At 47.3% G+C, this 23,747-nt stretch overlaps 8 protein-coding genes across 8 annotated transcripts; 3 read left to right on the top strand and 5 right to left on the bottom strand.

Annotated features, from left to right (window-relative positions):
* Nucleotides 1-249: 249 nt before the first annotated feature.
* Nucleotides 250-2,721, bottom strand: RhiXN_03940 (LETM1 and EF-hand domain-containing protein anon-60Da, mitochondrial; the record flags this gene model as incomplete). The annotated part of the gene is made up of 8 exons (XM_043323757.1): nucleotides 250-350; nucleotides 403-721; nucleotides 785-1,150; nucleotides 1,210-1,467; nucleotides 1,514-1,704; nucleotides 1,761-1,908; nucleotides 1,958-2,101; nucleotides 2,158-2,721. The coding sequence occupies 8 exons, from the start codon at nucleotides 2,719-2,721 to the stop codon at nucleotides 250-252; spliced, it is 2,091 nt and encodes a 696-aa protein (XP_043176176.1).
* Nucleotides 2,722-3,173: 452 nt separating this feature from the next.
* RhiXN_03939 (ubiquinol-cytochrome C reductase complex 14kD subunit) lies at nucleotides 3,174-3,757 on the bottom strand (the record flags this gene model as incomplete). Its single annotated transcript, XM_043323756.1, has 4 exons — nucleotides 3,174-3,272; nucleotides 3,339-3,458; nucleotides 3,525-3,553; nucleotides 3,619-3,757. The coding sequence occupies 4 exons, from the start codon at nucleotides 3,755-3,757 to the stop codon at nucleotides 3,174-3,176; spliced, it is 387 nt and encodes a 128-aa protein (XP_043176175.1).
* A 663-nt stretch (nucleotides 3,758-4,420) lies between these two features.
* RhiXN_03938 (uncharacterized protein) lies at nucleotides 4,421-4,951 on the top strand (the record flags this gene model as incomplete). Its single annotated transcript, XM_043323755.1, has 3 exons — nucleotides 4,421-4,660; nucleotides 4,721-4,771; nucleotides 4,841-4,951. The coding sequence occupies 3 exons, from the start codon at nucleotides 4,421-4,423 to the stop codon at nucleotides 4,949-4,951; spliced, it is 402 nt and encodes a 133-aa protein (XP_043176174.1).
* A 356-nt stretch (nucleotides 4,952-5,307) lies between these two features.
* On the bottom strand, nucleotides 5,308-8,847 carry RhiXN_03937 (Fungal specific transcription factor domain; the record flags this gene model as incomplete). Its single annotated transcript, XM_043323754.1, has 15 exons — nucleotides 5,308-5,359; nucleotides 5,416-5,881; nucleotides 5,936-5,953; nucleotides 6,015-6,103; nucleotides 6,156-6,391; nucleotides 6,452-6,680; nucleotides 6,740-6,921; nucleotides 6,974-7,144; nucleotides 7,196-7,312; nucleotides 7,364-7,436; nucleotides 7,493-7,616; nucleotides 7,671-8,104; nucleotides 8,159-8,527; nucleotides 8,578-8,676; nucleotides 8,744-8,847. The coding sequence occupies 15 exons, from the start codon at nucleotides 8,845-8,847 to the stop codon at nucleotides 5,308-5,310; spliced, it is 2,763 nt and encodes a 920-aa protein (XP_043176173.1).
* Nucleotides 8,848-10,168: 1,321 nt separating this feature from the next.
* On the top strand, nucleotides 10,169-12,386 carry RhiXN_03936 (uncharacterized protein; the record flags this gene model as incomplete). The annotated part of the gene is made up of 12 exons (XM_043323753.1): nucleotides 10,169-10,455; nucleotides 10,512-10,536; nucleotides 10,593-10,667; nucleotides 10,717-10,917; nucleotides 10,982-11,182; nucleotides 11,231-11,301; nucleotides 11,356-11,372; nucleotides 11,429-11,498; nucleotides 11,553-11,613; nucleotides 11,666-11,833; nucleotides 11,898-11,914; nucleotides 11,978-12,386. 12 exons carry the CDS (start codon nucleotides 10,169-10,171, stop codon nucleotides 12,384-12,386), a joined length of 1,602 nt encoding a protein of 533 aa, XP_043176172.1.
* A 217-nt stretch (nucleotides 12,387-12,603) lies between these two features.
* Nucleotides 12,604-15,135, bottom strand: RhiXN_03935 (Sugar (and other) transporter; the record flags this gene model as incomplete). Its single annotated transcript, XM_043323752.1, has 17 exons — nucleotides 12,604-12,754; nucleotides 12,804-12,822; nucleotides 12,872-12,971; nucleotides 13,085-13,103; nucleotides 13,159-13,192; nucleotides 13,256-13,409; nucleotides 13,477-13,524; nucleotides 13,572-13,656; nucleotides 13,964-14,117; nucleotides 14,172-14,297; nucleotides 14,352-14,376; nucleotides 14,432-14,439; nucleotides 14,498-14,558; nucleotides 14,608-14,778; nucleotides 14,827-14,856; nucleotides 14,912-15,014; nucleotides 15,071-15,135. 17 exons carry the CDS (start codon nucleotides 15,133-15,135, stop codon nucleotides 12,604-12,606), a joined length of 1,353 nt encoding a protein of 450 aa, XP_043176171.1.
* A 1,667-nt stretch (nucleotides 15,136-16,802) lies between these two features.
* Nucleotides 16,803-19,936, top strand: RhiXN_03934 (glycoside hydrolase family 31 protein; the record flags this gene model as incomplete). The annotated part of the gene is made up of 16 exons (XM_043323751.1): nucleotides 16,803-16,950; nucleotides 16,999-17,069; nucleotides 17,120-17,520; nucleotides 17,576-17,822; nucleotides 17,875-17,912; nucleotides 18,039-18,075; nucleotides 18,134-18,141; nucleotides 18,195-18,233; nucleotides 18,289-18,387; nucleotides 18,439-18,528; nucleotides 18,588-18,702; nucleotides 18,750-18,931; nucleotides 18,988-18,997; nucleotides 19,051-19,167; nucleotides 19,218-19,397; nucleotides 19,457-19,936. The coding sequence occupies 16 exons, from the start codon at nucleotides 16,803-16,805 to the stop codon at nucleotides 19,934-19,936; spliced, it is 2,262 nt and encodes a 753-aa protein (XP_043176170.1).
* Nucleotides 19,937-20,109: 173 nt separating this feature from the next.
* Nucleotides 20,110-23,591, bottom strand: RhiXN_03933 (vacuolar protein sorting-associated protein, Vps51/Vps67 family protein; the record flags this gene model as incomplete). The annotated part of the gene is made up of 13 exons (XM_043323750.1): nucleotides 20,110-20,124; nucleotides 20,180-20,368; nucleotides 20,419-20,510; nucleotides 20,783-20,899; nucleotides 20,949-21,044; nucleotides 21,096-21,217; nucleotides 21,266-21,479; nucleotides 21,532-22,489; nucleotides 22,523-22,654; nucleotides 22,753-22,943; nucleotides 22,997-23,181; nucleotides 23,249-23,293; nucleotides 23,347-23,591. 13 exons carry the CDS (start codon nucleotides 23,589-23,591, stop codon nucleotides 20,110-20,112), a joined length of 2,601 nt encoding a protein of 866 aa, XP_043176169.1.
* Nucleotides 23,592-23,747: the final 156 nt, after the last annotated feature.

The raw sequence follows: 23,747 nt of genomic DNA, 5'->3' as shown, positions 1-23,747 counted from the left end.
ACCTTAAAGCATTAACTTATTGGCTGCCTGGGTTACATCGGGTCGATGTACACCTTGGGGTTCTGGGGTGTGTAGGATACGGAAAATCTCCAGTTCATGAAAGAAAGTTGTATCGTATATGCCTAATTGTGTATGTCCACAGGCGATATTGATTTGCGCCGACTTTTCACTGAAATGATTAGGGGGTAAATACATATCAAGTTATATCAACGGAGCGAACATGCACAAGGAGGTATACTACAAAACATATCATTCCTGAACAATATCTTCTTTCTTTGGCTTCAAATTTGAGTCTATGATCTCTCTCCCTTGACCGACAATATTTTTCGCTTCGTCATCGAGAACAATACCTAATAGCATAGGTTGAGAAGCAAATGGGCTCCTAGGAACAATAACACTTACCAAGCCCTTCCTCTCGAACGAGGCCCAGAACGTGTTCAAGCACAACGTACCCATCGTGGTCTACATCCAACTTTCGCACGAGGCCCTCGATTTCATCCTCGCCAGGAGCGTGCTTGATCACACGCAGTGCCCTTTCGAGGTCGTGCACAGGGATCTTGCCTTGTGAATCACAGGTAATCATTTGCAAAGAAGAGCCAACCTTGGCATCGTATGCCTCGAGTTGTTGATCGATCTTGGTGAGCATTGCGCGAATCTTTTTGACAAGGGGGTTGGATGGGGCTGGCGTTGGTTCACCCTCGGCGTTTTGAACCGCATTCTCCTAGGAGCCAAATATTGTATCAAACCCGTAGAAGGCACGGATTCATAAAAATGCGCCACACACCTCTTCGGCACGTTGATTCTCTTCCATCAAAGCTCGGAGTTCGTCACGTTCTTTGATCACCGAGCTCTTGGCCGATAAAATACTCAATGCCTCGCCGAGTTCAGTGAGCTGTTCGGTGGTCATGCGAGCATCGTCTTCCTCGGCAGGTGTTTGCAGCTCGGATTCGGGAAGTAGCGACTGTGCCACGAGAGCCTCTTCTTCGCGTTTGGCTCTCTCTTCGGCTGCCCTGCGTTGGCGACGAGCGTCCTCCTCTTTGGCCTCTTGCTCGGCCTCATCGTCAATAAGCTCTTCCTGTTGTTGCAAGACCTCGAGTTTCTGTTTATAACTGGCCTTTTCGCTATCGACTTCAAGTTCGGCTTCGCTGAGCTAAATTGGATTTTAAGTAATGCACCGCGAACTATCGAATAGAGCACAGCACTATTCACCAAGGTATCTGGCAAACTGCTCATCACACTCTCAAGTCCCTTCAAAACGGCGACATCACCGTCCCGATCCCAGGTAAAGGCACGACTGAGAATCAACAATACACCGCTGACACGGTTCGTCAAGTGCAAGTCAATCCACTCGCTCATTTCCTCGCGTAATCGTGATGGTGAAACACCGATTGTACGAAGCCCACGGGATTGGCAAGCGTGTTGGAGTTCTTTGGTTGAAAGTGAATCAACTCCTTCGTTGAGGATAACCTGTAAAGGAATCAGATACGTGTATAAACTGATTACTTGTACATACTTCGTCGTCTCTTCGGATATCAACGAGGCGAGATCTGATTTGGTAACGCAGGAAATTGTCGGTACCAAACGCATTTAGTCCCATGTATCTGCATATGCTAACCAACTGTGGGCGAGACAAGTTGTCCAGGGTAAGGTCAGTGTCAAATAGTTTGGCTACTTTGACAACTTCCTCCGCAGATGGGGACTCGCCTAACCATCATTTATAAGAACATGCCAGATCCTTATATATAACTTGATGTGCACACCTGTTGAGCGAACCTTCAAGAAGAAGTTTTTAAATTCATCCGTCGATAGAATGCTTGAGCCGGACTTCAAGGGAGACTCTCGAAGGGTATCTTGTAGAAATTTAGCCATTTCAAGCCTAACTTTGAGCAGTTTCCTTTGCTTTTCTTGCTATATTGGGGGTCATGATGTGTATGTGTGCTGGAGGACATTTACTCACTGCAGCGAACTTGTCTTCGAATGTACTCGGTAACATATTTGGGAATAATTTGAGAGCGACAGGCAACAAAAGCTCCATAAATGGAACAAGTACGAATACCGCAAATGGAATCAAGCGGAGAAGGTCATTTGTAGTACGAGTGAGCTGTTGGCGGGCATTTATGTGAGTACACCTATACCGGAGAGAGACATTGTACTTACTTGACGTCGCTCACGGCGAGTTAGACGTGCGCCATTTAGGACCTTACGAAGTAGCTTCGAGCTAACACGGACCTCTGCTGCCAGAAGCTTAGATCCATCCCAATAGTGATTTGCTTCGTGCTTGATCCATACCCATGCTTTGGCGAGCCGTCCTTGGGGTTTAGTCTCATCCTTCAGCTTTATCGCATTCTTGTCATCAACAGGAGCAATGGGCTTGGTATCGCTTGTCGAAATACTGGCGCTGTCGCTGGATTTTGCTGGTGATGAGATAGTAGTATTTGGAGTTGGTTTGCTTGGTGTAGGCGAGAAAAGTGTGGAGCTCTTTTCTCCAGATTTCCCAGCCTTGCCTGGTATTGGGAGCTCGGTATTTGGTTTTGTATCACCCCTGTTTTCGGCGGATGTACTAGCAAGACGACGAGCTGACATCGAGTAGTTCAGAGATTCATAAAGAAAAAGGTTTTGCTGGGATGGTAATTTGAACCGGTACCCGGGCCTGCTCAAACTGGCCAACGACATGATCGTGGGGCGCAGGCTCCCCGCCTTTCGAGGCATCCATATTGACATGTTGACGGCGAGGAGGGGAAGTCCGCTCGCGAGCAAAGTTTATAAGATGTCTCTGATTGATCTCGTTGCTTCTTAGCCTAATTTAAACCGGTAACGTTAGAGTATTCACTACGCAATAAAGCGTCAATATAACATATAGTATAGACCTACTCAAAGTTGAGCCAAGACGTGGTGGTAAAGTATATGAGATCCTTTCAAGAAATTAAATATATACTCAAGGCAAATGAGGCCGAGACGCGGCTCAATGAACGCGTCGTCCTGCAGGAGGCGGCATCCGTTACAATTACACGTGCGGAATTGATTTGTAACATGAGGATGAATCGGAGCAATTTATGTTGCCATTTACATCAGGTCCGGGGTGTATGAATACTGGGCCAAACTCTTAACTAAATGCAGGGATGCAGATGCGGCGCCAAACGTGGTGAAAGAGCGAAGATACCAAAAATACAAATTTAATGGTGAGCCTTGGTTACAGTAATCGTGTCCCATTCTGCCCGCTCCTGATCCTCTTTTACAACTTGCTCCACGTAAGGCCGGAGGTAGCGAATATCCTATAGTGTTTTAAGCAGCTCCATCAGTTTGGTAGATCATATCGTACTGGTTTTTAGACCACGTACATTCTCAGGTTTGAGCCATTGCTCTTTGGGAAGATTCTTGTGAAGCAGAGATTGCTGGACCGCCACCTTTTGCCTATAGGCCCGGTTGTAGGCTTCGTCCTCAGGGAGACGAGAGATCGCCTTTAAGATAGGACGCGACCGATTCGTGAGATTCACACACAATACAGAGTGATAGGAGCCATTTACCTTCTGTACATCACCACGCTCTTCGATAACTAAGTATTGTCGGAACATCGATTAGCAACCATACAATGTAATACTAATGGACGAAGCTACTCACGGAGGTCGTCATACCTCAAGCCCACTTGGCGATGTCCAGTGTTCCGCGCATAGAATTGAGCGATCGGGGCCAGGAATTTGTATAGACCGCGGGATGCCTTGACTTGAGGTGCGAGGGTAAAGCCAAGAGGTCCAAACATTTTATTCGAATTTCGACGTGAAGCCGAAGTGACTCTAGAGTTTTGTAGGTTGTGGGTGTTTTGCCAACGTGAGATTCGATGGTTCCGATTGGTCCCGATCCCAGCAGATTAGCGCCGGGGCAGAATACGCTAATGAGAGTTGCTTAGTCATAGCTGTCAAAGATACTCAGGGCCCATGAAGCACAGATGCGAGCAGGTGGTACGTTGGCCTTGTTCTTGAGTCATAGACAGTCACACTACCCACGACTTGCCACAGGGGTCATCAAGTCAATACGATTGCTGTGAAGGCTCCCATATTCCATTTCTATAATCCTTTAACTACAGAGAGTTTCTTTAATATGAACAAACGAAGCGCACCCACATATAGCCCAAGAGTTACTTCGACCATGTACTCAGTTGTTATTGCTCTTTGCTCGTTTGTAAAAACACCCGTCACTACGCTCAAATCAGCACTGGATACGTTAGTTGAGCTAGTAAAAGCTGTTGTCGATCTTGTGTATGCATCAAATGCTTACAAATAAAGCTATGACGCATTAATCGCTTTATCTTCTGCAGACATCCGCACCCCAGGAACTCACAGAGTTCAGAGATTAAGTTTATAAGATTTTAGACCAGCTGGTCTCTGCGTTGCGAAAAGAGCGACTCATATAATGTGCTAATACCATGGACAACTTGGAAGAGTTTCAAAGTAAACTGACCCCTTGTTCAACATCGTACCCCAACTTTAAAGAGGTATTCCAATGTTCACCCTTCTCCTCCAGAATTCTTGAAAACATTCTGTCCCGGATCAGTAGCTCCAACGGGACCGCGTTTCGACTTCAACGCGCGATGTTCCCTGAAGAGGGCCTCACCCGGGTTGCTCAAATGAGACAACAGCTTGGCGATGCTTTGAGCCTGCTCCATGTGAGCTTACGATGCCTTTCATATACATTATATACCACAACAGAGCTCATGTTTGCATAGTTGCCCGCTAGCCGTGAGCTACTTATTCGAGTTCAGCCTCTGCTAAGCGGAGTGGGTGCGTACAGGGCAATATGATCCGAAGCCTACTTACTAATTTCCATCTATACTATCTTCCAGTAGTTGACCCAGGCCGCCTCAGTAACTCGCAGCCCAATCATCCGAATCAATATTCGACCCGTTCGACTTTCAGCAGAAGCCTGCTCCAAGGACAACCAAACCAGCCCAGGCTGAGAACTTGACTAAATCCTATCTTTCTATAAAAAAAAAGGGGGGGGGGCTAGAAGTGTACTACGATGCTTGCTGGACGCACTGAAATTTACTTGAACAGCATTAACAAACTACGCGTTGTTTTTAGGTTACTTGCGTCTATGATAGACATAAGTTTACCATCACCCTTAACGATAACGTTGTATCATGTATGCATAATCATGGGATGTTTGGATGAATATATGCTATTATTTTATTTTCAAGGGAAAAACAAAGATAGTTATACAGGGATATCGCTGTTAATACAATCCTATCAGGAATACCATCGTTCCAATAAATCAAGAAATACGAAAACAAGAAGGGCGGCATTTAAATGCACGTCAGAAGTGTGTGGGACTGGGTGCGCGAGACAAGTGTTGGCCCATCGGGAACCTGAGAAAATAGAATATCAGAGACCTATACTGGCTTAACTCGACTTTTGAACTCACCAAGGACCGATGAGGGTTGAGAAGGCTGGTGCAACAATGTCTTCCGTAGGGCCATCCACTCGCATGGGCTCGATCCCCGCATGCTGCTGGACCAAGAATTCCTCAAAACCTTCCGGGATATTAAATAACTCGGAAGAGTTGGAGAAGCTTAAATCAGCTTCTGCTGCATTGAACGATACCCTCAACGCGTTCTGGTCGGTCAGGAAGTCGGGCAGCTCTGCACCATATACGGGGCCATCCAGAAACCCGGTTATACCGACCGATGCTCCGGCCGGGCTGTCGGCGTGGTCAGAACCAGATTTTCCGGTGCTCCCGCTACTCCCAAAGGATATATCAAAGCCAGATAGCCCTGCACTCTTTGGAGGGGAGACTGCGTCGTGTCCCCGTTTACGGTGGTGACCATTTGCAACATGTCGTCGCCATGCTTTCGCGGCCCACTGAGTAATGAGCTCAACGTCACGGAGATCTACGTATCATTGGTAAGAAATTTATTTTGGATCTCATACGATAGTCAACTTACGTGAAATATGTGAATCCCCTAAAGGCGTCATCAAATTGGCGTCAGATACTATGTGATCTAACAAAAGAAAATCACAAACCTGTGGTAGGCTCTCCGACATCAAAATCCATATCTCCTGCTGACTGTTGGTCCAGAATCCGACGTACGCAACCAACGCCGCCCCAGTATCTATCCGGTACATTAGCCTTCAGGATCAATCATGACTGACAACCCAACGCACTTGGACATCTTGGCCAGGGTAGCTTTGCAACGCTCCAAGCTTGCCTCGCTCCATTGTCTTGTTAAAACTGCAGTGATAGCTGACATATTGGGGGGAGGTTTGGACAATGTCTCTCGTTCAGCAAGGAATGCGCGGGCTGCTGTGAGGACAGTAAGGTCCAGAAAAGGGTTGGCTAGCAGCGCCTGTTGATCTACTTCGTCTGCAAGAATAACCATATCGACAATCGACCTAGCAGACTATTCATTATTGGTATGTAAGTTTGGTGTATGGGAAACATTTGATGTCTACAAACTTACCGAACGTGATAAATCAATACTGGTCGCCAGGGGTAAAGTTACGTCGGGTGTGAAATTCTGAAGCAGGGAAGGCCTGTGCAAGAGCGTGATAACGGAATGGAACATGGCATGTAGAAGCAAGAAGACTGCTGCTTGGTTGTGGCAAGAGTAGCGCCGGAAGTTTTGAATATTGAATACCAAGCTGGGAGGAAGTGATTGGTAAAAGACAGTCATTTGGTGTTGAAGTTGCCTGAAATGGGTCCAAGTCGCGATTAATCACTAATTAGCCCGGAAAAGAATAGAACTTACGAGAGTTCAAATGTTTCATCAAGATCTAGGGAACCTTGACGCTTGACCTTGTTGTTCAAGACATCACCCAATTTTCCTCGCAACTGCACAAGTCTGCACAAGTGGCCAAATACGAAGCTCGTTGACGGTGGTTTCGTGGGATCTTCGTTTTCCTGAGACACCGCAGGCAACGCAGTATCAAACTATCAAGGAAGAATTAGCGCGTTACCTCGGGGAAATAGCCCAGAAACCAACCTGCTCATCAGCAATCGCAATGGGTCGCCCAGTACCCCACGAGTTGATGCGATCGATCAAGAGGGTCGACCACCACGTTAGTCTAACTTTTTCGCGCTCGCTCTCTGTGGCGGCTAACTGAACAGTGGCTTCGAAGCCCAAACCCAAGTCCATGGCCATCCCAACAGCCATCTAGAACCGGGTCTCAGATATCCGCCGCGGCGCAGCCGAGCATATACTTACTCGACTATACATCCATAGGCCACTATCACGACCACTTCCAAACTCGGACCAAGCAATCAGCACCAAAGCTTGAAGCACTTCTACGGAAGGCCATGAAAGCATGTGGACAACCAGAAGCTAATAGAAATCAAGCTCCAAACATCGTTTTCTGGAATATAGTTTACGTACCTTGGCCATGTCGCAGTATGCCTCGCCAGCAAGATGGCGGGGCCCTTTCAACAATTCTTTTCGGTTAGAAAACCTAGAAAGCGGACAGCCATTGGCATGTGTCAAGTGGTTATTAGAAGTACTCCTTACCTAACTGCTAGTGCGGCTAGACAATTGGCGAGGATCGCGGGAAGCGTTCCATCCGTAATCTGAGCCATGACCTGAGTGCGATCCAAGAATGGAAAATGACATGCCAGGTGGTCGAAGAACAAATCTAGGATAATTGTTAGTTAATCACCCCAGTTTTACCCCAGACGATGTTACTTACTGGCCAAGTGGGTCAGGTATTTGGGATTGGGGTACCGTGGCCTGGCAGGGTCAAACAGGCAGTCTCGGCCAGATGCTGCCGCAGTCGCCATCACTGATGCCTCAAATGACGGGATGTAAGGGTGCACGGGGGTAGTCGTACCGGTAGCGGGTCCCGATGAGCCAGAATCGTGGACAGGACTAGCGCTGCCATTGTACATCTCATCTTCTCCATTGGCCAATGCGCTGCTGTTTGGGTGTAACGCGCGGAAGATGGGTGGAGATGCGGGTGGGACCGGTAGTGTATTTTTTGCTCGAGGGGATGGTATTATGTCCGCTGAAGGGGAAAAGGAACATTGGGAGGTATGTGAGGCAACCGAAGCGCTGTCGTCGAGCGTGAGTGTTCGAACTTTTATGCGCCTATAGCCAGGGGTGTTCGCTGTTGGTCCAAAATACCTGCTTCCGGGTTAGAGAAATTAAAAATTATTTTAAAAAAACAATTGGTTTTACCTGAAGAAAGGCACAGTAATTCGCTTTAGCTCAGGGATTTGCCCGTTTGTCAATTTGGTTGCGTCAATTGGCGATTGTACAACGGGTTCTACTGGAGACTGGAGGCGCTGATTTGGATACTCTGACTCCTCGCCCAATAAGGATGCTTTCCGCTTCCGGGACGCGGACCGTAAAGCGTCAGTGAAATTATCGGCAAAGCCGTTGTCGTTGGAATGATGTGATGGTGGGTAGCTCGAACGATCGTCGGTCGAGGTTGAACTTGGTGGGTACGCATTCATGGGAGGAAGGGATTGTTCCTTGGTGTCTTCATTTTCGGGGCGTATTATTTGGGTTGCGTACGAGTAAGATAAACCTCGTTCTGCTTGATAGCTGTAGAAACATGTCAATGATGTATCAAGTGAGAGGATAAGCATCCCCACCGGTCGCGATCCCCGTACAAGCAGGTGCCATTACTGACACGACAGGCTTCGCATTGCTGAATTTTTGGGGTGCGGATGCATTTAATTTTCTTAACACGACTAAAACGACAAGTAAGCATCCAACACGGATCAGTTGTAGTTGGCAAAAGGAAGACGGAAGCCTCACCAAGCATCGCAAGCAGTGACGAGCCGTGCCCGCTTGCGTTGTTGGCCCTTTTGTGGGGCACCTCCATGGGGCTCCTCGAGAATGAATCGGAAATTGAGGTCCATCGAGGTCGAAGAGGGTCGAAGCTGGTGGCTGAACCGGGGATGTGCTCCAAGTAAGGACAAGAACCGGGACAAAGCCTGCGGCGGGTTGAGGGGGCGGTGACGAGGGGAGCGCGGGGAGGGAGCTGAAATATCTTCCGAGTCTGAGGAGGCTATATGTTAAAGCAAAGTATGGGGTAGTAAACTTGTTCGCGATCTTGCTTCGAACCACAGTGGCGGGAGGGATGACTGGCTCCCAGCACAAAACGTGCGGCCCAGGTGCACCACGATCGGTTAATCCGGGGCCCACCGGGAGGAAGCTCAGCCAGGGGTACCCTCGTGGAGAGGCTGCTTCTCGACAAGTATCCATAACTTGTATGCATCGGTAAATCATCGGTTAAATGCGCTGCAAGCTGGTTTCAAGCTGCAAAAAAAGCGTCGTATGTTGTAGACCGAAGTTGTACTTTCTGAGGATACTTTTTACGATCGAATCGGATAAGTGAAACTATATTGATTATTTCGGATGTATTAAAAGTTATTCAGCTGACCAGATGTGGTTTTTTGTGGCCCCTCCCACTCTGATGGATTCTGTCTTCTCATAGCAAATACGGACGGGAATTGGTCAATTCCCGTTTGAATTTGATATAGCGGCCCGCTCCCGGAACTAGATCCTCTTGGCTTGCCAGATGATGTGCTGAAAATATTCACAAGTACGCTGTGGATGATATTACATGCGATTGATATCATTGACTCAATGTTCGACCAGGGTCTATTCCAGTTTCAATTCCCGTATGTTTGTCCTCACCTCTGTGCATATATATATGTCCGGAACCCAGTGAAAGTCAGGTGTACAACCTCAGATAAAACACTTCCCCAACTCGATGAAGTCACCACCCGGCACCGGAAGATGCTCCGAGCGCGCGATACACACTCTGTACCTGATCCGGTGCCAAGCCCTCATTCGTCATAGTTATTCCTGGTACTAATCGATACCGGTCAATTTGGATAATGCAATCGTCATCAGGGGTGGCTTGTGGTTGAAGTAATTTCATGTAATTATAAGAGTTATTTTGGTGCCGTTTTCCACGAAGGAGTGTAAATGCTTCAAGATTGATCACCAGGTACCCTATGAGGGAAGGGAGACCAGATGTTTCGTAGCTTACCATACCAATATACCCAATAATAATTGAATGTACATCAGTGTGATGGTTTCTAGCCAATGCAGCCATGAGCGTCTATTATTGACCGAGACTAAGACGCAAGATGGGGGCTGAGTTCATCAAACTATCACGTGCATCGGGTCGGCGCCCAGGGCTGTTACATGCGAGGTTGAGAACATTCTCACATGGGACCATCCTTTATCCCTCTATCCCACAAGGTTGCGAAAGATCCAATTGGACATAAACTTGGCTTGATTCTGACCATGACCATGTCACTGCTTGAGTTCACCAAGAATGTCTCACAGCTCACCATCTTATTATACTTTGCATCGCTAGTTTCTGCACATCCTCATCATGGGCACGGTGGTAACTCGGAGGCTCCTATTGATGCTATCTTGTGGATACACATTGCTGTTCAGTTGGTTATATGGGGTGGTATTTTTGGGATTGGGATGGTCTTAGGAATTACTCGGTGAGTGTTGGCAACATACCCATACTCCGGAACCCCCTGACATCTAAAATCTGCAGTTCGAAATGGCACGTTCCCGTTCAAGTATGTCCTAGCGCTAGATCAAATTGGTTCTATTTATTCAGATGTACAAATAACAGTCCTTCGCATACCTGATGACTGCTGCCGGTTATATCTTGGGTCATTCACACAAGGGTCGCTCGTTTGCGGAATCTGTGAGTTGAGGTCGTCCGTAGATCTTCCGTTTGACTGATCTTCTGGCAGGCACATGGAAGGGTCGCCAACTTTATACTGTTCCCACTTTCGGCCCAGTTGGCCCTGGGTATTTACCTAAAGTTACATATTCACGAGCAGACTATTAGACCATGGGCGGTTGTAGCTCATGGTATTATCGGCAAAAGCTGGCTTGTGATCGGATGGACACAAATGTTGCTTGGGGTCGTTGTACTTCGTGGCTATTGTGGGGTGAGTTCTGGAGCGTTCTTCGAAAATACCCTGACTACTAATTTATCGATCTGTACCAAATCAGAAAGAAGAGCTCGGCCAATGCCTAGCCCATTACATTATGGGCTCTGCATTTATCGGGTACGGCGTTTTGCTGGCAGTTGTCTTGTTGGCAGGTGGTGGGCGCATTTGGTACGGGAAGCGTTGGCGTGATGGGGGTAAGGGTGAGAAAGTGGTTAGTCCTCGGAGTCAAGAATGGTGGGATGGATGGGTAATTATGCTCTGGGTAAGGCGAACCAACTAGCTCTTGGATATGGTTCTCACATAGGAGCAGGGCATCATTAACACGTTCACCGAACATCATGGCCCGTTGAACAAGTGGAGTCATAAAGACATGCAACACACGTGAGTGGCTTTGGCCATCTCATAAGCTATATGGCTAACACTCGGCTGGAATAGTACCCTCGGAGTGATTTGTAAGCAAAAAAGTTAAATCCTAGGGCTAAGTTATCATATGGCTAACTGGTTCTAGGGTGGGCTGGAGGGGCCTTGGCTGTCTTCCTTGCACGTAATGGGAAGCGTACAGTTGTACCTGCTTTGATGTAAGCCTTGTTCAATTCTCCCTGCTACGAGTCTAATGCTGTACATCACTCCAGCATTATCGTTACCGGCTGGGCGATGTCTTCCCACAGTCAAGCCATGGAAATCAGCACCAAGGTGAGCTAATGTATAAACCCAATTTAGCTGCCCTCTGACTGATAGCGCTAAGGTTCACGGCATCTTTGGGGTCGTTCTTATGTCGGCTGGAGCAGCGCGCATAATCGAAATCACCTTCGTACTCAAGGATGCCGCATCTATTTCTGATGACGAGTCTACCAGGCCCAGTCGGAATGCCAAACCTGTTGAGATTCAAGCATTCCAGCATCTTCCCCCGTTTGTAAGTTATCGTATTTCGGCTATAGTATACCCACGCTGATGAGACGAAACGAATGGACTCGTAGCTACTTGTTGCCGGCGGGTGAGTAGTACGACACATCCCTAAATATCTTCGTGATTGATATGATATTTCTTTTCCATCCAGTATTCTGTTCATGTCTGCCACTGATGAAGAGCTCAAGGCAGTCGAGGGCATTGAGATGGATCACGTCACATACATCCTGTTGATGCTTAGCATCGGGTTCGTCATCTATTTGTACGCCAATCTCCTACTCCATATCTATGCTACATCGGGCCGGAACTCCACGGGCAAGAAGCAGTCTGAATCGACCGCAGGATATACCCCCCTTGCTCTTCATGTCAATTCTACGCTGGCTCCTAGCGCTACTACGCCAACCACAGCATTCACGCCGGCGCCAGCGTATCCTGGAAGGCCCATGGGTATGGAAGGAGACGACGTTTACAAAATAACCGACGATAGGGACAGCTTTGAAGAAGAGGTGGAGATGGATGAGGTCCGAGCCAGCGAACAGGGCCGATTAGCACTTAGGTGAACTTTTGATGGTCAACAATTGCTTCGTATCTTTGTTTGTCTTGTTTCTTATAGGCCATGGAATATAATTTCTTTGAAGTGTCCGAATATTGTCTTAACGTTAACCCCATGATTTTATTCTCAAAAGAAGCATACAACTCGGGAATTATATGCACCCCGACCCCAATCCAGGGGAATCACAAAAGAAGAAGAAAGTCATATTGTAGGCCGAGACAGGCTTATACTTTCTCAATCTTCTCAAGGCTTCCATCCTTGTCGTCTAATCCTGACACGTTGTGTGTACGCCCGGTCTCGAGCGCATGTCCAATAGCTTGATCGCCAAATACGGCATCCATTTCTTCAAGAGTCTTCCCCTTAGTCTCGGGGAAACTAGTTCCGATGGTCAGCTGGATCTAGAGATAGACAGAAGTATGCTTACAAGAATATCACTATGAGGCCTAGACGTGGGCAATATTGAGTAAATTTACCCGGCTATGAACAAGGCACCGTGAGACTTGCCGTTGACAATATTCGTGCAAATGAACACGAGGTAGAATTTCCAGCCGATCCTACTAAGACCGATTGGCGATACTTGCGAAATCATTACCTGAGCAATGGAATAGTAAAGAAAAAATAACGAAGGATCGTGTGATATATGAAGGAGGAAGGACGAGGAAGAACAATCAACGCATTGAACTTCGTTCGGCTCTGATCACATACATTTACAGCCCAGTTAGACCTAAGAAAGAAGCCATGTGAATAAGTCATTATGGGATGTGGAGCTCAGTACTCACATGGTGGCTATGGATGTTCCCATCGCACGCACCCCTGGTTGTTGTAATTCAACATTAATGTAATTTACCGGTGAAAAAGGTTCGGAGCAATACTCACGCATCGGGAAGATTTCAGACTGGTATACCCATGACACAGGTCCGAAAGATGTCGAAAAGAACAGCGAGCCAAAAAGAATGATAAATGCCACACCTGCCCTCTGAGCGGCTGTATTATTGGAGGCCTCTCCAGGGAACTTTGCATTGATCGCGGCCTGTCGTGCAAGTAAGTAAATCGGGGAGAGTCGGAGGTAACGGAAATGTACCTCAATCGCCAAGCACCTGCCATCCCAAATGCACCGATGATGAGCGGCAGGCGACGGCCAACCCCTACCAAAGGTCAGGTAAGTTTGGCGAAGTATCAGAGCCTCACTTACTATCAAGGATGCAGTATATGAATACGAAGGTAACAATTTGGCCAAGTACGCCGCTAATTCCAGTAATAAGGAGGATAGTGTCCCCCTGTTTCCATAATTTCAGCCTTCATTGGACACACTCTCACGTAATACAAAAAAATTTATTTACCGAAATACCTATCGCTTTATATAACGAGGGCTGGTAATATGCGATTACATTTATTCCTGGTTTGAGGAGCGTGTTGTTAAGTCGTTTCGTATAGGAATGGTGGGGTTCAGACGTACCCGACAGTTGACAACAGACTTGCACAGCAACTCCGGTCAAAGTTCTCTAGAGTTACCAAACGAATGTGAGATGAACAATACACAAAATTTAGAGAGCAGATACCTTTAGCATAGACTTCGTTGCCCACAGATCCGAAAGCTTGGAAGACATGTTCACCTTCTCATGCTTAATTTGTTCCACCATGTCTGCGAACTCCAGCTTGATGAGCTCCGCATTTTGTTCGTTCCCGTGTAAGCGCTGAATAACCTGGAAAGCCTCTTCGTTACGTCCCTTCTCGACAACTAATGGGCATTAAGTCGGTATTCGGATCAAATTTGCATCAATAAAGTACTCACGCCATCGAGGGCTAAAGGGAAGGAAGAACATTCCGACGAGAAGCAAAATGGCCGGGACCACTTGAATAGCAAGTGGGATGCGCCATTGTGCTTCATTGTCAATGTACTGACAACCATAACCAACCCCTAGTTCCGAGTATCAGTTTGAGAAATAATACACGTTACTGCTTGTGCGCGTACAGTTGGCAACTAAGAATCCCATTCCCTAAATTTGACACTAATTTTAGTAAATATCACGAGGATTACTTTGCTGCACGCACAATCATAACTATAATCCAAGCACATCAGTATGAATTTATGTTAATAAATATGTCACATTGACTGACATTGTGTCATTCCGGTTAAAAAACCGCGCATATTGGGTGGTGAGATTTCAGATTGATACAACTGCATGGAGTTAGCCTGAGGATCGACTGCTACAACGACTAGAACTCACGGGAACGATCATAGATAGACATCCAATACTGATCCCAGCTATCGCCCTGCCGACCATGAGATAACTAATGTTCTGGGCCCCCGTCTGAAGGGAACAGCCGAGAACTGCGACAAGAGAGCCGGCCTGGATAGTGCGCTTCCTACCGATCCTATCCGCTAACCAACCGGCGGCCTGTAACAATGTTCAATCAAGTGACGTCAAGGACTTGAGGTGTCGTACCATTGCTCCAAAGAAACAACCTCCAGCGAACTTGAGGAGGCATTATGAGCTTCTGGGATCACAACCGAGTCACGTTATAGCTTACTGTGGACACCACTGCACCCAAAATCTCATCATTTGGTTCATTGAAGTATTCATGAAACTGCTTGAAGTTTGGGGAAATGACTGAGCCGATAATACCAGAGTCGCTTTGGAGACGTTATCCATCTAAAATATGTTCCAAAGACGAGATATTGGTACGCACTATCCAAAAAGAAAAGACCCAATAGCAGCAAACGTGGCCACGAAGAAGTTAAAGAATGCCCCCATTATGGAGTGACAATAAGTCTAATAGCTTTCTCGATTTGAGTGGTCGTGCTCGGGCTGATCCTAGTCGAAGACTTGAGAGCATTGACTCCTCCCTCGTGTACCCATTTATACGTGAGTGAAGGCGCGCTTGCCTCACGGAGAAGCAACTAGACCGGGATTCAAAACTGGAGTTGGTTGAGATTGCTAGCGGTTTGCTCGGGGATAGGGAGTGATCAGCCCCTGTATACACTCAATAGGACGTTGGCTGAAAACTGTGGCGTATTTGGTCGATGTCCGCCGTTCAGCCCTGGCACGAGTTCGTCGAGTTCTTCCGACCGAGTTTACTCAAGCAAGATTGACAGTATACAGGATCCAGTAATGCAATTGGGCGAGACGCCAGCAAAGGGAACGAAACGCCTCTAATGAACAAGACGAGGAATTCAAGCAAGGCCATGTGGAAGCCCAATTGTAAGCGAGCGATGGGCATCATGGTATTCAATTCTAAAGATAGGTCCAAGTTGGCCAGCCACAATATAATGTATATCCAGAAAGCTCGAGCCGCCAGAGTTCACCTGGTGTTTCGAAGCGAAAGCCAGGGACTGAATGATCGAGCGGAGAAACGATCCACGGTGTGGGGCTCCCGTCACATGATATATTTATCCTCTGCCCCACTCGTCCGCGTCGGCCACGAGACCCAGACCGGGGGCACCCGACCGCGAGTCTGGCTCGTGGGTGGGCGGCCCAAACCAGCTCTCGTGACCTACGGAATGGTGGGTGGGATAAAAACGACACGCAAAGGCGTGCCGCGGTACTCGGTGTGTACGACGCCAGACGGTGGGGGAGGTCGGACGCAAGTCGACACGGCATGAAGCGGTCCTCACGTGACTCGCTACATGCTCCGGCTAAGTCGTCCAAACCCATTAAGCGCCAAGGGGCTGTGCTGATTTCCGTCAACCACTGACAAACTTACACCTTCCACATCTCGCCCTGCCTTATGAGCCAGCTTGGGATTTGATTGGTATACTTTAGCTTGATACGTATTGATTAGTTCATATTACACCTCGGTTCCAAGTATCCCATATGCCTTAATTGTATGATTTGATCGAGAGCTCGAAGACGGCGAACTGATGAATGACGTCTGAGCTTGATCGAACACAAAGAGGAACCAGTCTGATCAATCGTCAAGCTGATCGCATTTTATAGTTTTGTAACGACTATCGCGGGCTCGGCTCCCGGCATTTTTTGGCTTCCACCGAACCCCACATTGCGTGTTAGGTCAGCGCATATTGATGCCTAATAGGTAGATTGTCCGAGAAGTTCGAAGGACTGCCCTCGGTCAGCCGGTTTCATCTCTTTTACCGCACCGTTAGCTTCACACATGTGTCTGGTAACTTATCCTTCGCTAGCGGAAGTTGCTTGCGTCTTAAGCCAATATCAATTCATGAAGCGCGCTGCAACGTCTATTTAATCGACTGTTTAAAGTATTCGAGGTTGACCAATCAGCACAACTTCTGGTTCGGCCCGATATACTGCTGAGCAGCTTTCGTAGGTCGGTCTCAGTCCCTCATCTGGATACATCTCCAGTACTTATGGTTCACTCCCGAGAAATTTCCGAACACCCAACGAGTATTTAAGGCTATATCTCACGTATTCATCCTGGTATCGGATACCAATCTCGATTCGCTACTATGAAGTTCACCGATGGTCTATGGTTACTCCGTGAAGGGGTCAAGCCAGCTTTTGGTTTATCGGTAGTGAAGGAGGATAGAAGGGATGACACACTCAATCTTCAAGTCGCAACTCGACCTATCCGCCACCGTGGTGACACTCTCGGAGGTAACTAGTCCATATTCGTGTATTATACAGGCCTTACAGATTCCGTAGGTCCCGTACTGGACGTCCAGCTAACATCGCCAGCTGAGGGTATCATTGGCGTGAATATTACCCATTTTGCTGTAAGTACTTCCCCCTCGTTCATGGATTAATAAACCATATTGTTTTACAGGGGCAGAAGAAAAAAGGCCCAGAGTTTGAGCTCTTTCCCGACGGTGCGCCAACTAAGCCGAATATTCAAATCACCAAGTCCGAAACGGGAACCAGCTTTACATCTGGAGGTCTAACTGCACGCGTTGCAACTCAGGCGGTTACAATGAATGGGATTGCTACGAATTCGTACTATATCGACTTCCTTGGGAAGGATGGACGCCTTTTGACCTCTGCTGGGCCCAAATCTCAAGCAGTCGTCGATATACCCTACAAATTCACGATCGGTAGCGCGGCAAATACATCATGCATGACTACCGATAGGTCTTCGAATCCGAATCCTCCACCACCTCCAGAGTATGTGAGGTATATTCTGTCTGAGCTCACACTTTCCGCCGGTGAGCTGGTATATGGGATGGGAGAGTACGTCTACCCACAGGTCCCGACATTCAGCATTCTCTGACGTGATTAATTCTAGGCAGTTTGGTGGATATATAAAAAACGGACAAGTTATTAGCGTCTGGAACCGTGACGGGGGTACAAGCTCTGAACAGGCATATAAATGTGTACCCTTCTACATCACGTCAAAGGGATACGGTGTTTTCATCAACCACCCTGGCGAGGTTGAGTTCGAAGTTGGAAGCGAAAAAGCCAGCCGAGTTGGGACTTCTGTAGCAGGCGAACAGCTCCAGTATTATGTTATTTATGGACCAACGCCACTGGAGGTGAGTTGTGAGGTAAACCAGATCCCTGTTTCCATCTAAAAGGCCTGATTAGGTTCTCGAGAAATACACTCTCCTTACTGGCCGACCCGGGTAAGTTCTACAATTATAATCGACTACATACTCTAGGCTTATGCGCCCGAAGACTGCCTCCTTCCTGGACCTTCGGGCTTTGGTTGTCGACTTCGTTCCTTACCAACTACGATGAAAGACCGTCAGCGGGTTTTTGACTGGAATGAAAGAACGCAACTGCGATGTAAGTTATAGATCCGTAGCATACTAACTAATGCTAATAAAAATTGCCGATGAACTAGGTTTCCGTGTAAGCTGCCCCTGAGAGTCCTGTTATAGCAATCTTAATATGTTATCAAATAGCTTCCATTTGGATTGCTTCTGGATGGCACAATATGAATGGTACGTCTGTAGACGGTCAACAATGTTTCTCAATGCCTAATGCTACTGCACTCAGGACTTCATTTACCTTCGATCCTGATAATTTCCCTAATCCAAAGGAGTATTTGGCTTCTCTCAAAAAACAATTTGGCGTGAAAATTTGTGTTTGGAGTAAGTAGTCGCGAGCATCTTCCAAGATACCCTTTTTAACTTTAATCGCATACAGTCAACCCATATATCAGTCAATTCGCATCCACTTTAATGAGGGGGTTGAGGGAGATTACTTAATTAAACGGACCAATGGTGATGTCTGGCAGTAAGTGCTAACTCCTGACCCGCCGTGAATGGGCGCTGATTACTACATGCGCTACACAGATGGAACCTCTGGCAGCCAGGGCTTGCGATCGTTGACGTTACGAACCCTGCTGCGCGAGAATGGTATAAAAACAAACTGCGGACACTTCTTGACCTAGGAGTAGACGCATTCAAGGTAAATTTCTTCTACGAACCTTGTATTCAATAGCTGAGCCACGTTAGACCGATTTTGGAGAGCGTATTCCACATGCAAACGTTCAATATCACGATGGATCTGACCCATACAGGATGCACAATGCATATGCACAGATATACAATAAACTAGTATTCGAGGTTCTTGAAGAAAGATTTGGTAAAGATGAGGCATGCGTATTTGCTCGTTCTGCGACGGCCGGAGGTCAAAGGTAAGCTTAATAGTTGCAGCTATACAATGTCGATACTAACATAGTATGAAAAATAGATTCCCAGTTGTACGTACCAAATCTTATTTAGAGGGAATTCTGCTTACAAAAGACCACGATAGCATTGGGGAGGCGATTGTGAGAGTACTTGGGAGGCCATGGCAGAGACGCTCCGAGGAGGATTGAGTTTGACCTTGTCAGGATTTGGCTTCACATCCCATGATATTGGTGGATTCGAGGTAAGGGGCTGCGTACGCAAGGCGTATTCAAAATATTCACGGCTTTCTAGGGCCATCCCCCTGCCGAAATCTATATGCGCTGGCTTGCATTTGGTCTCTTCTCTTCTCATTCGCGACTCCACGGATCTAGCAGCTATCGTGTCCCGTGGAATTATGGGGAAGAAGCGTCGAAAGTTTTAGCCAAGTTCCTGGATGCTAAGCATAGATTGATGCCTTATCTATATGCCGCGGTATGTGAACTGAAAACACAAGGTTGGTACAATTGTTCACGAAAATTGCTCTCGTCTAGGCTATCGAAGCACATGAGACTGGCCATCCCGTGCAACGTGCTACCTTCCTCGAATTTCCGAACGACCGGACATCATACTTCCTGGATGCCCAATACTTCCTTGGGCACTCACTACTCGTTATTCCAGTCTTCGCACCTGACACGGAGGAAATTGAATTCTACGTTCCTACTGGGCGATGGACACCGCTCTTTGGGTCCACCAAAGTCATTACAGGCCCTGCATGGGTGCGTGCGAAGGTCCCATACGATGAGATTCCGGTGCTCGTCAGGCAAGGTACTATTCTTGCTCTGGGGAAACCCGACCTCAAGCGGGCAAATTATCAGCTCAACAAAGAACTCGAGATCAGAGTTTATGAACTTGCCGATGGGAGACTTCTGAGGCTATTATCCCAACTGGCAAGCGCACCGAAAAGGGAGCCACGATTCAGGCAACACGGTCCGGCAAGGATGTTAAGATTAGCGTTATTAGTGGTTCATTGACCGGCGCATGGAACGCGGTCCTGTATGCAGAAGGTACCACGATCAGCAGCGCATCTGGGGCCAGCTCAAGGGAAACACCATTAACGTCTCTGATGGCGGGAAGGAGGCGTTATTCAAGCTGGCTTAAACTGAGTGAATACTAATAATATGTAATTTTTTACTGAATGTATAAATCAAACTGGTATTTTCTAGCCAGCCGCATAGTGGGGATAGGTAGCATGCCAAATCTCGCACAAGGCTTACCAGATCCAACGCAGGGTGGAAATCAGTTTCGGTGGGCGGTCCTCCCAAAGGAAGGAATGCATTTTGTGTACGAATCGGTTTTGCTTGTGTCTGTGGGATTCGAACGTCCAGCAAGGTCGAAAAGAGCAGCTGTGAGCGCGCCAATTGGTCACGGATAAGTGTATTGACTGTTTGCTGGTCCTCCGAATGCTGTCGATACATTAAGTTGGGCTATCCCTTTATAGGAGAAAAGGACCAACCTTCTGAAAGTGAGAGCTAATGATACTTGCGCTCAGATTATCCTGTGACAGTTTGGTATCCTTGGCTGACCCTCTCGAGCTCGTTGCATCTCCTTCAAGAACATCAAATCCCAGATAACTTGATTAGGCGCGTGCTCGACGGGAATCCCGGCCACAAGGAGCGAAGAAAATTTGGAAAGTAGGGAACTGGAGATACTTTGAGCCCGAATTTCCTCCAATGTCATCCCAAATGAATCGATCGACGAAATCAGCGCCATGAGTGCCGACGTTAGAGAGTTAGATTGGCGTAAAATAGAGGATATATTTATATCTTGGAAGCCACTAGTTAAAGGTCTGGGTATTGCTCGAGAAAGTACTGGCGTACCTCTTGAAGGAGATATTTCGAACTCTGGTCGGTATATCATGAGAGCATGTTCACAAGATCGTTTGCACCAAAGATCGACAGATTTCTTGTGCACATCGCCAAAAATATCCCTCGCCCCTGCATAGAAATTTAGCCCTCCTACGGTAGGAAAATTATCTTCACTAACGTGTCGCAGCATCCGGGGAACAAGAGAGATTCGGTATGAAATTTGAATGGTAGGCTAAAGCGTTGGCCAAGCGCCCAATAAAAACGCATACAATAGCTACTTTCGTCAGTAAGATTGAGGAAAACGTGAGGTGATAGTTAGGCGAACCCTTTACTTGTTCATTATTTGTTGCTGCATCGTCCAATGCTTTTGATACCGCATCGGCTATCCGCATACAAGCATCTGCAGCCCGAGGTTGATACGAAGAAGTCAAACGGGTACCAGCCTCACTACTAGCTGTCAGTAACATCTAAACAAAGGATTTTCGGTTAATTCACCTTGTGTTGTCGTCCCCTAAAGTTATAGTAAGTTCATCTCGAAGTTCCTGTGCAGCTGCTTCCATTTCTGAAAGCGACAAGTCCAGCAAAGGGGTCCTCCGATTTACGCGACATTTGAGAGCACTCTCAAATAGTCTGAAGCTAGAATCGCCACTGGGTTCAGTACGAACAATGGGCAACTCCGAGGAATATACAAAAGTCAATGGATTTATATCTAGAGGATCCGGGTAAATATATTTTATTACAGCTACGCTTTGGCAACTCACCTTGACTCTTTGCATCTACACTAGTAGAAACCTCTGATAGTGAAGCTGCTCTTCTAAGCGCATTGCTCACAATGATCTCGATGCTCTCCAAGCGGGTCTCCCATACTTCTAAAACACGACCAATGAATGCTGCCTCGATTGCTCCTAATAGCCGGTCTTTCGTTTCCTTTGTTCCTTCAAGAGCTACAATACCTTTAACAACTGCCCCCCTGACAGTCCACACTGCACGGACACTATCAAGTTTATTCAACCAGTTCCGTGCTGGAAGAGCGAGAGCCTCAAGTGCTGCGGTTAACCAACCATTCGATTCTCCTTCAGTATTCCCCGTTTTAGTTTCGTCGGACCCCTCAGCATCTGTTGAGACGTAGGGGGTGTACCCTGTGATAGAGGGTGGCAGAAAACGAAGTAAGAGAGAGGAAGAAGGAAGGGAGTACAAAATCTGGGGTGTTGTCAAGTTACGAGAGGTCAAAGTCGATGGTTGGATAATGTTGGACATAGGGAATTGTGCTTGAGAAACGGTGGTAGGAATATTTTGTGAAGGGACTTCTGCCTGTATGTCCATGATTATTTGCGTAAACAGTCCATCAACACCATAGATAGCTCGAGTTGCTGCCATTGTCCCTGCCACAAGGCTTATCACGGCTCGGAAGGCCTTAACTACCTCTCGTACTGTCTTCTTTTCGGCTTTGGCATTCGCTGCCGAGGGCGTGATAGGCGTCTTTAAAAGCTGAACGGAGGGCGATGGAACCGATCGCGGGGATGCGGCAGGCGATAATAATGCAGCAGTAGCCTTTCGGTTCTGCGCACGGTTAGGGGAAATTGCTCTGCGGGAGGCTGATACCGGTGGATTCAGCAACGAAGTTAACGTCTTGGACCTCTGAGATAGGAATAGGTTTCGAGTACGTGAAGTTGAAAGGGCATCCAGAAGCAATATTGCAATAAGGGTTTCTGCTGTGTCCTGAAACAACACGGCGTCAGTGATATCACCTACTTGCATTTGATAGATAAAGTATACTCGGTGTGACGTGTTGGATTCCCGCAATGCTTGTGTCGCTTTGTGAACTATCTGAGGGCGGAATTGACCAATGGCCTCCCATTGCTTTGAAGCCACTGGGAATTGCTCCTAATAATTATAGTTTAAAAATACTCGCCCAGGAACGAATAACGGTTCCCCTACCATTACATCAATGCCGTGCCTAGACCAGTTAATATCTCCACTACTGATTTCTTCTTCTTCGATTCATCCTCGTCGGGTGACTTGGATAGCTTCCGGTACACTGTTCTGGCCAAGAGGAATAGCCAAGCGGCGTGAAGAAACTGTTTTTTCTCAAGCCATCTCCATAAATGTTCTGGCGAGTCTAACAGTAGCTTTAAATGCGCCGAAAGCGTTTGAAGAGTTTTGAGGTGCGCATCTACCATCAACACATTAGCACTAGTTGAAATGACTACACGCCTGCTCGCAGACCTTCCTGGGCCTTCGTGGTTTTTCCGTTTGGAATCGAACGGTGTCTGGTCCTTGGACTTTCGTCGAGAAGTAGGATACCAGCGCATGATTCCCGCATGTCAATCAGCGTGGCTACGACTCGTTCAGACGTCCCAGCCATATTAGTAATAGCTGTAGATGCGTGTAATAGATCCCTGTATCGCTCCCTACGCTTCCGATTTTAAAAGAAGATCAGGAATGACAAGATCGGTGTAGACATCCTTATGCACGCACCCAACCATTTGCCTCAATTCTTCGCGTTTCCCGTCAGCATCTAATCTACCATAGCCTTTGGTTAGTCTTTTGAAAGACACCAGATTCGTAAGACTGACAGTAATCGTGAGCGTATAGCGCGTATCTCCGACACGGAGTAGCGCGCGAACATATCGTCAGGATCCATATGGCTGTAATCCATATCTACAGACTTTTCTCTTCCACTAACGATTCCATTTCCGAACAACGAAGGCTTGGTGGTGTCCGGTGACGTGTATGAACCCGGCGATTTAACCAGAGCTTGACCATCTTCCCCGTTAAGAATGGGCCCGTTGGGAGGTTGAAGTCTGGATGGGCGTATCATAACCTAATTTTCGGTGCTTGGTACTGTGCCTTTTTATGGCGACAGAGGAATGCTGATTTATCTACCTTGCCTGGGGATAGACCAAGGGCAGAATGTGTATAGTCACGTGCTCTTCGCGAAGCGCCAACAGTCATATGTGTATGGATCAATTCGTAT

This window comes from Rhizoctonia solani, chromosome 1, assembly GCF_016906535.1.
Source record: "Rhizoctonia solani chromosome 1, complete sequence".
NCBI classification, from domain to species: domain Eukaryota; kingdom Fungi; phylum Basidiomycota; class Agaricomycetes; order Cantharellales; family Ceratobasidiaceae; genus Rhizoctonia; species Rhizoctonia solani.
The sequence above is the reverse complement of the archived record's forward strand: the minus strand, read 5'-3'. Positions and strand labels throughout refer to the sequence as shown.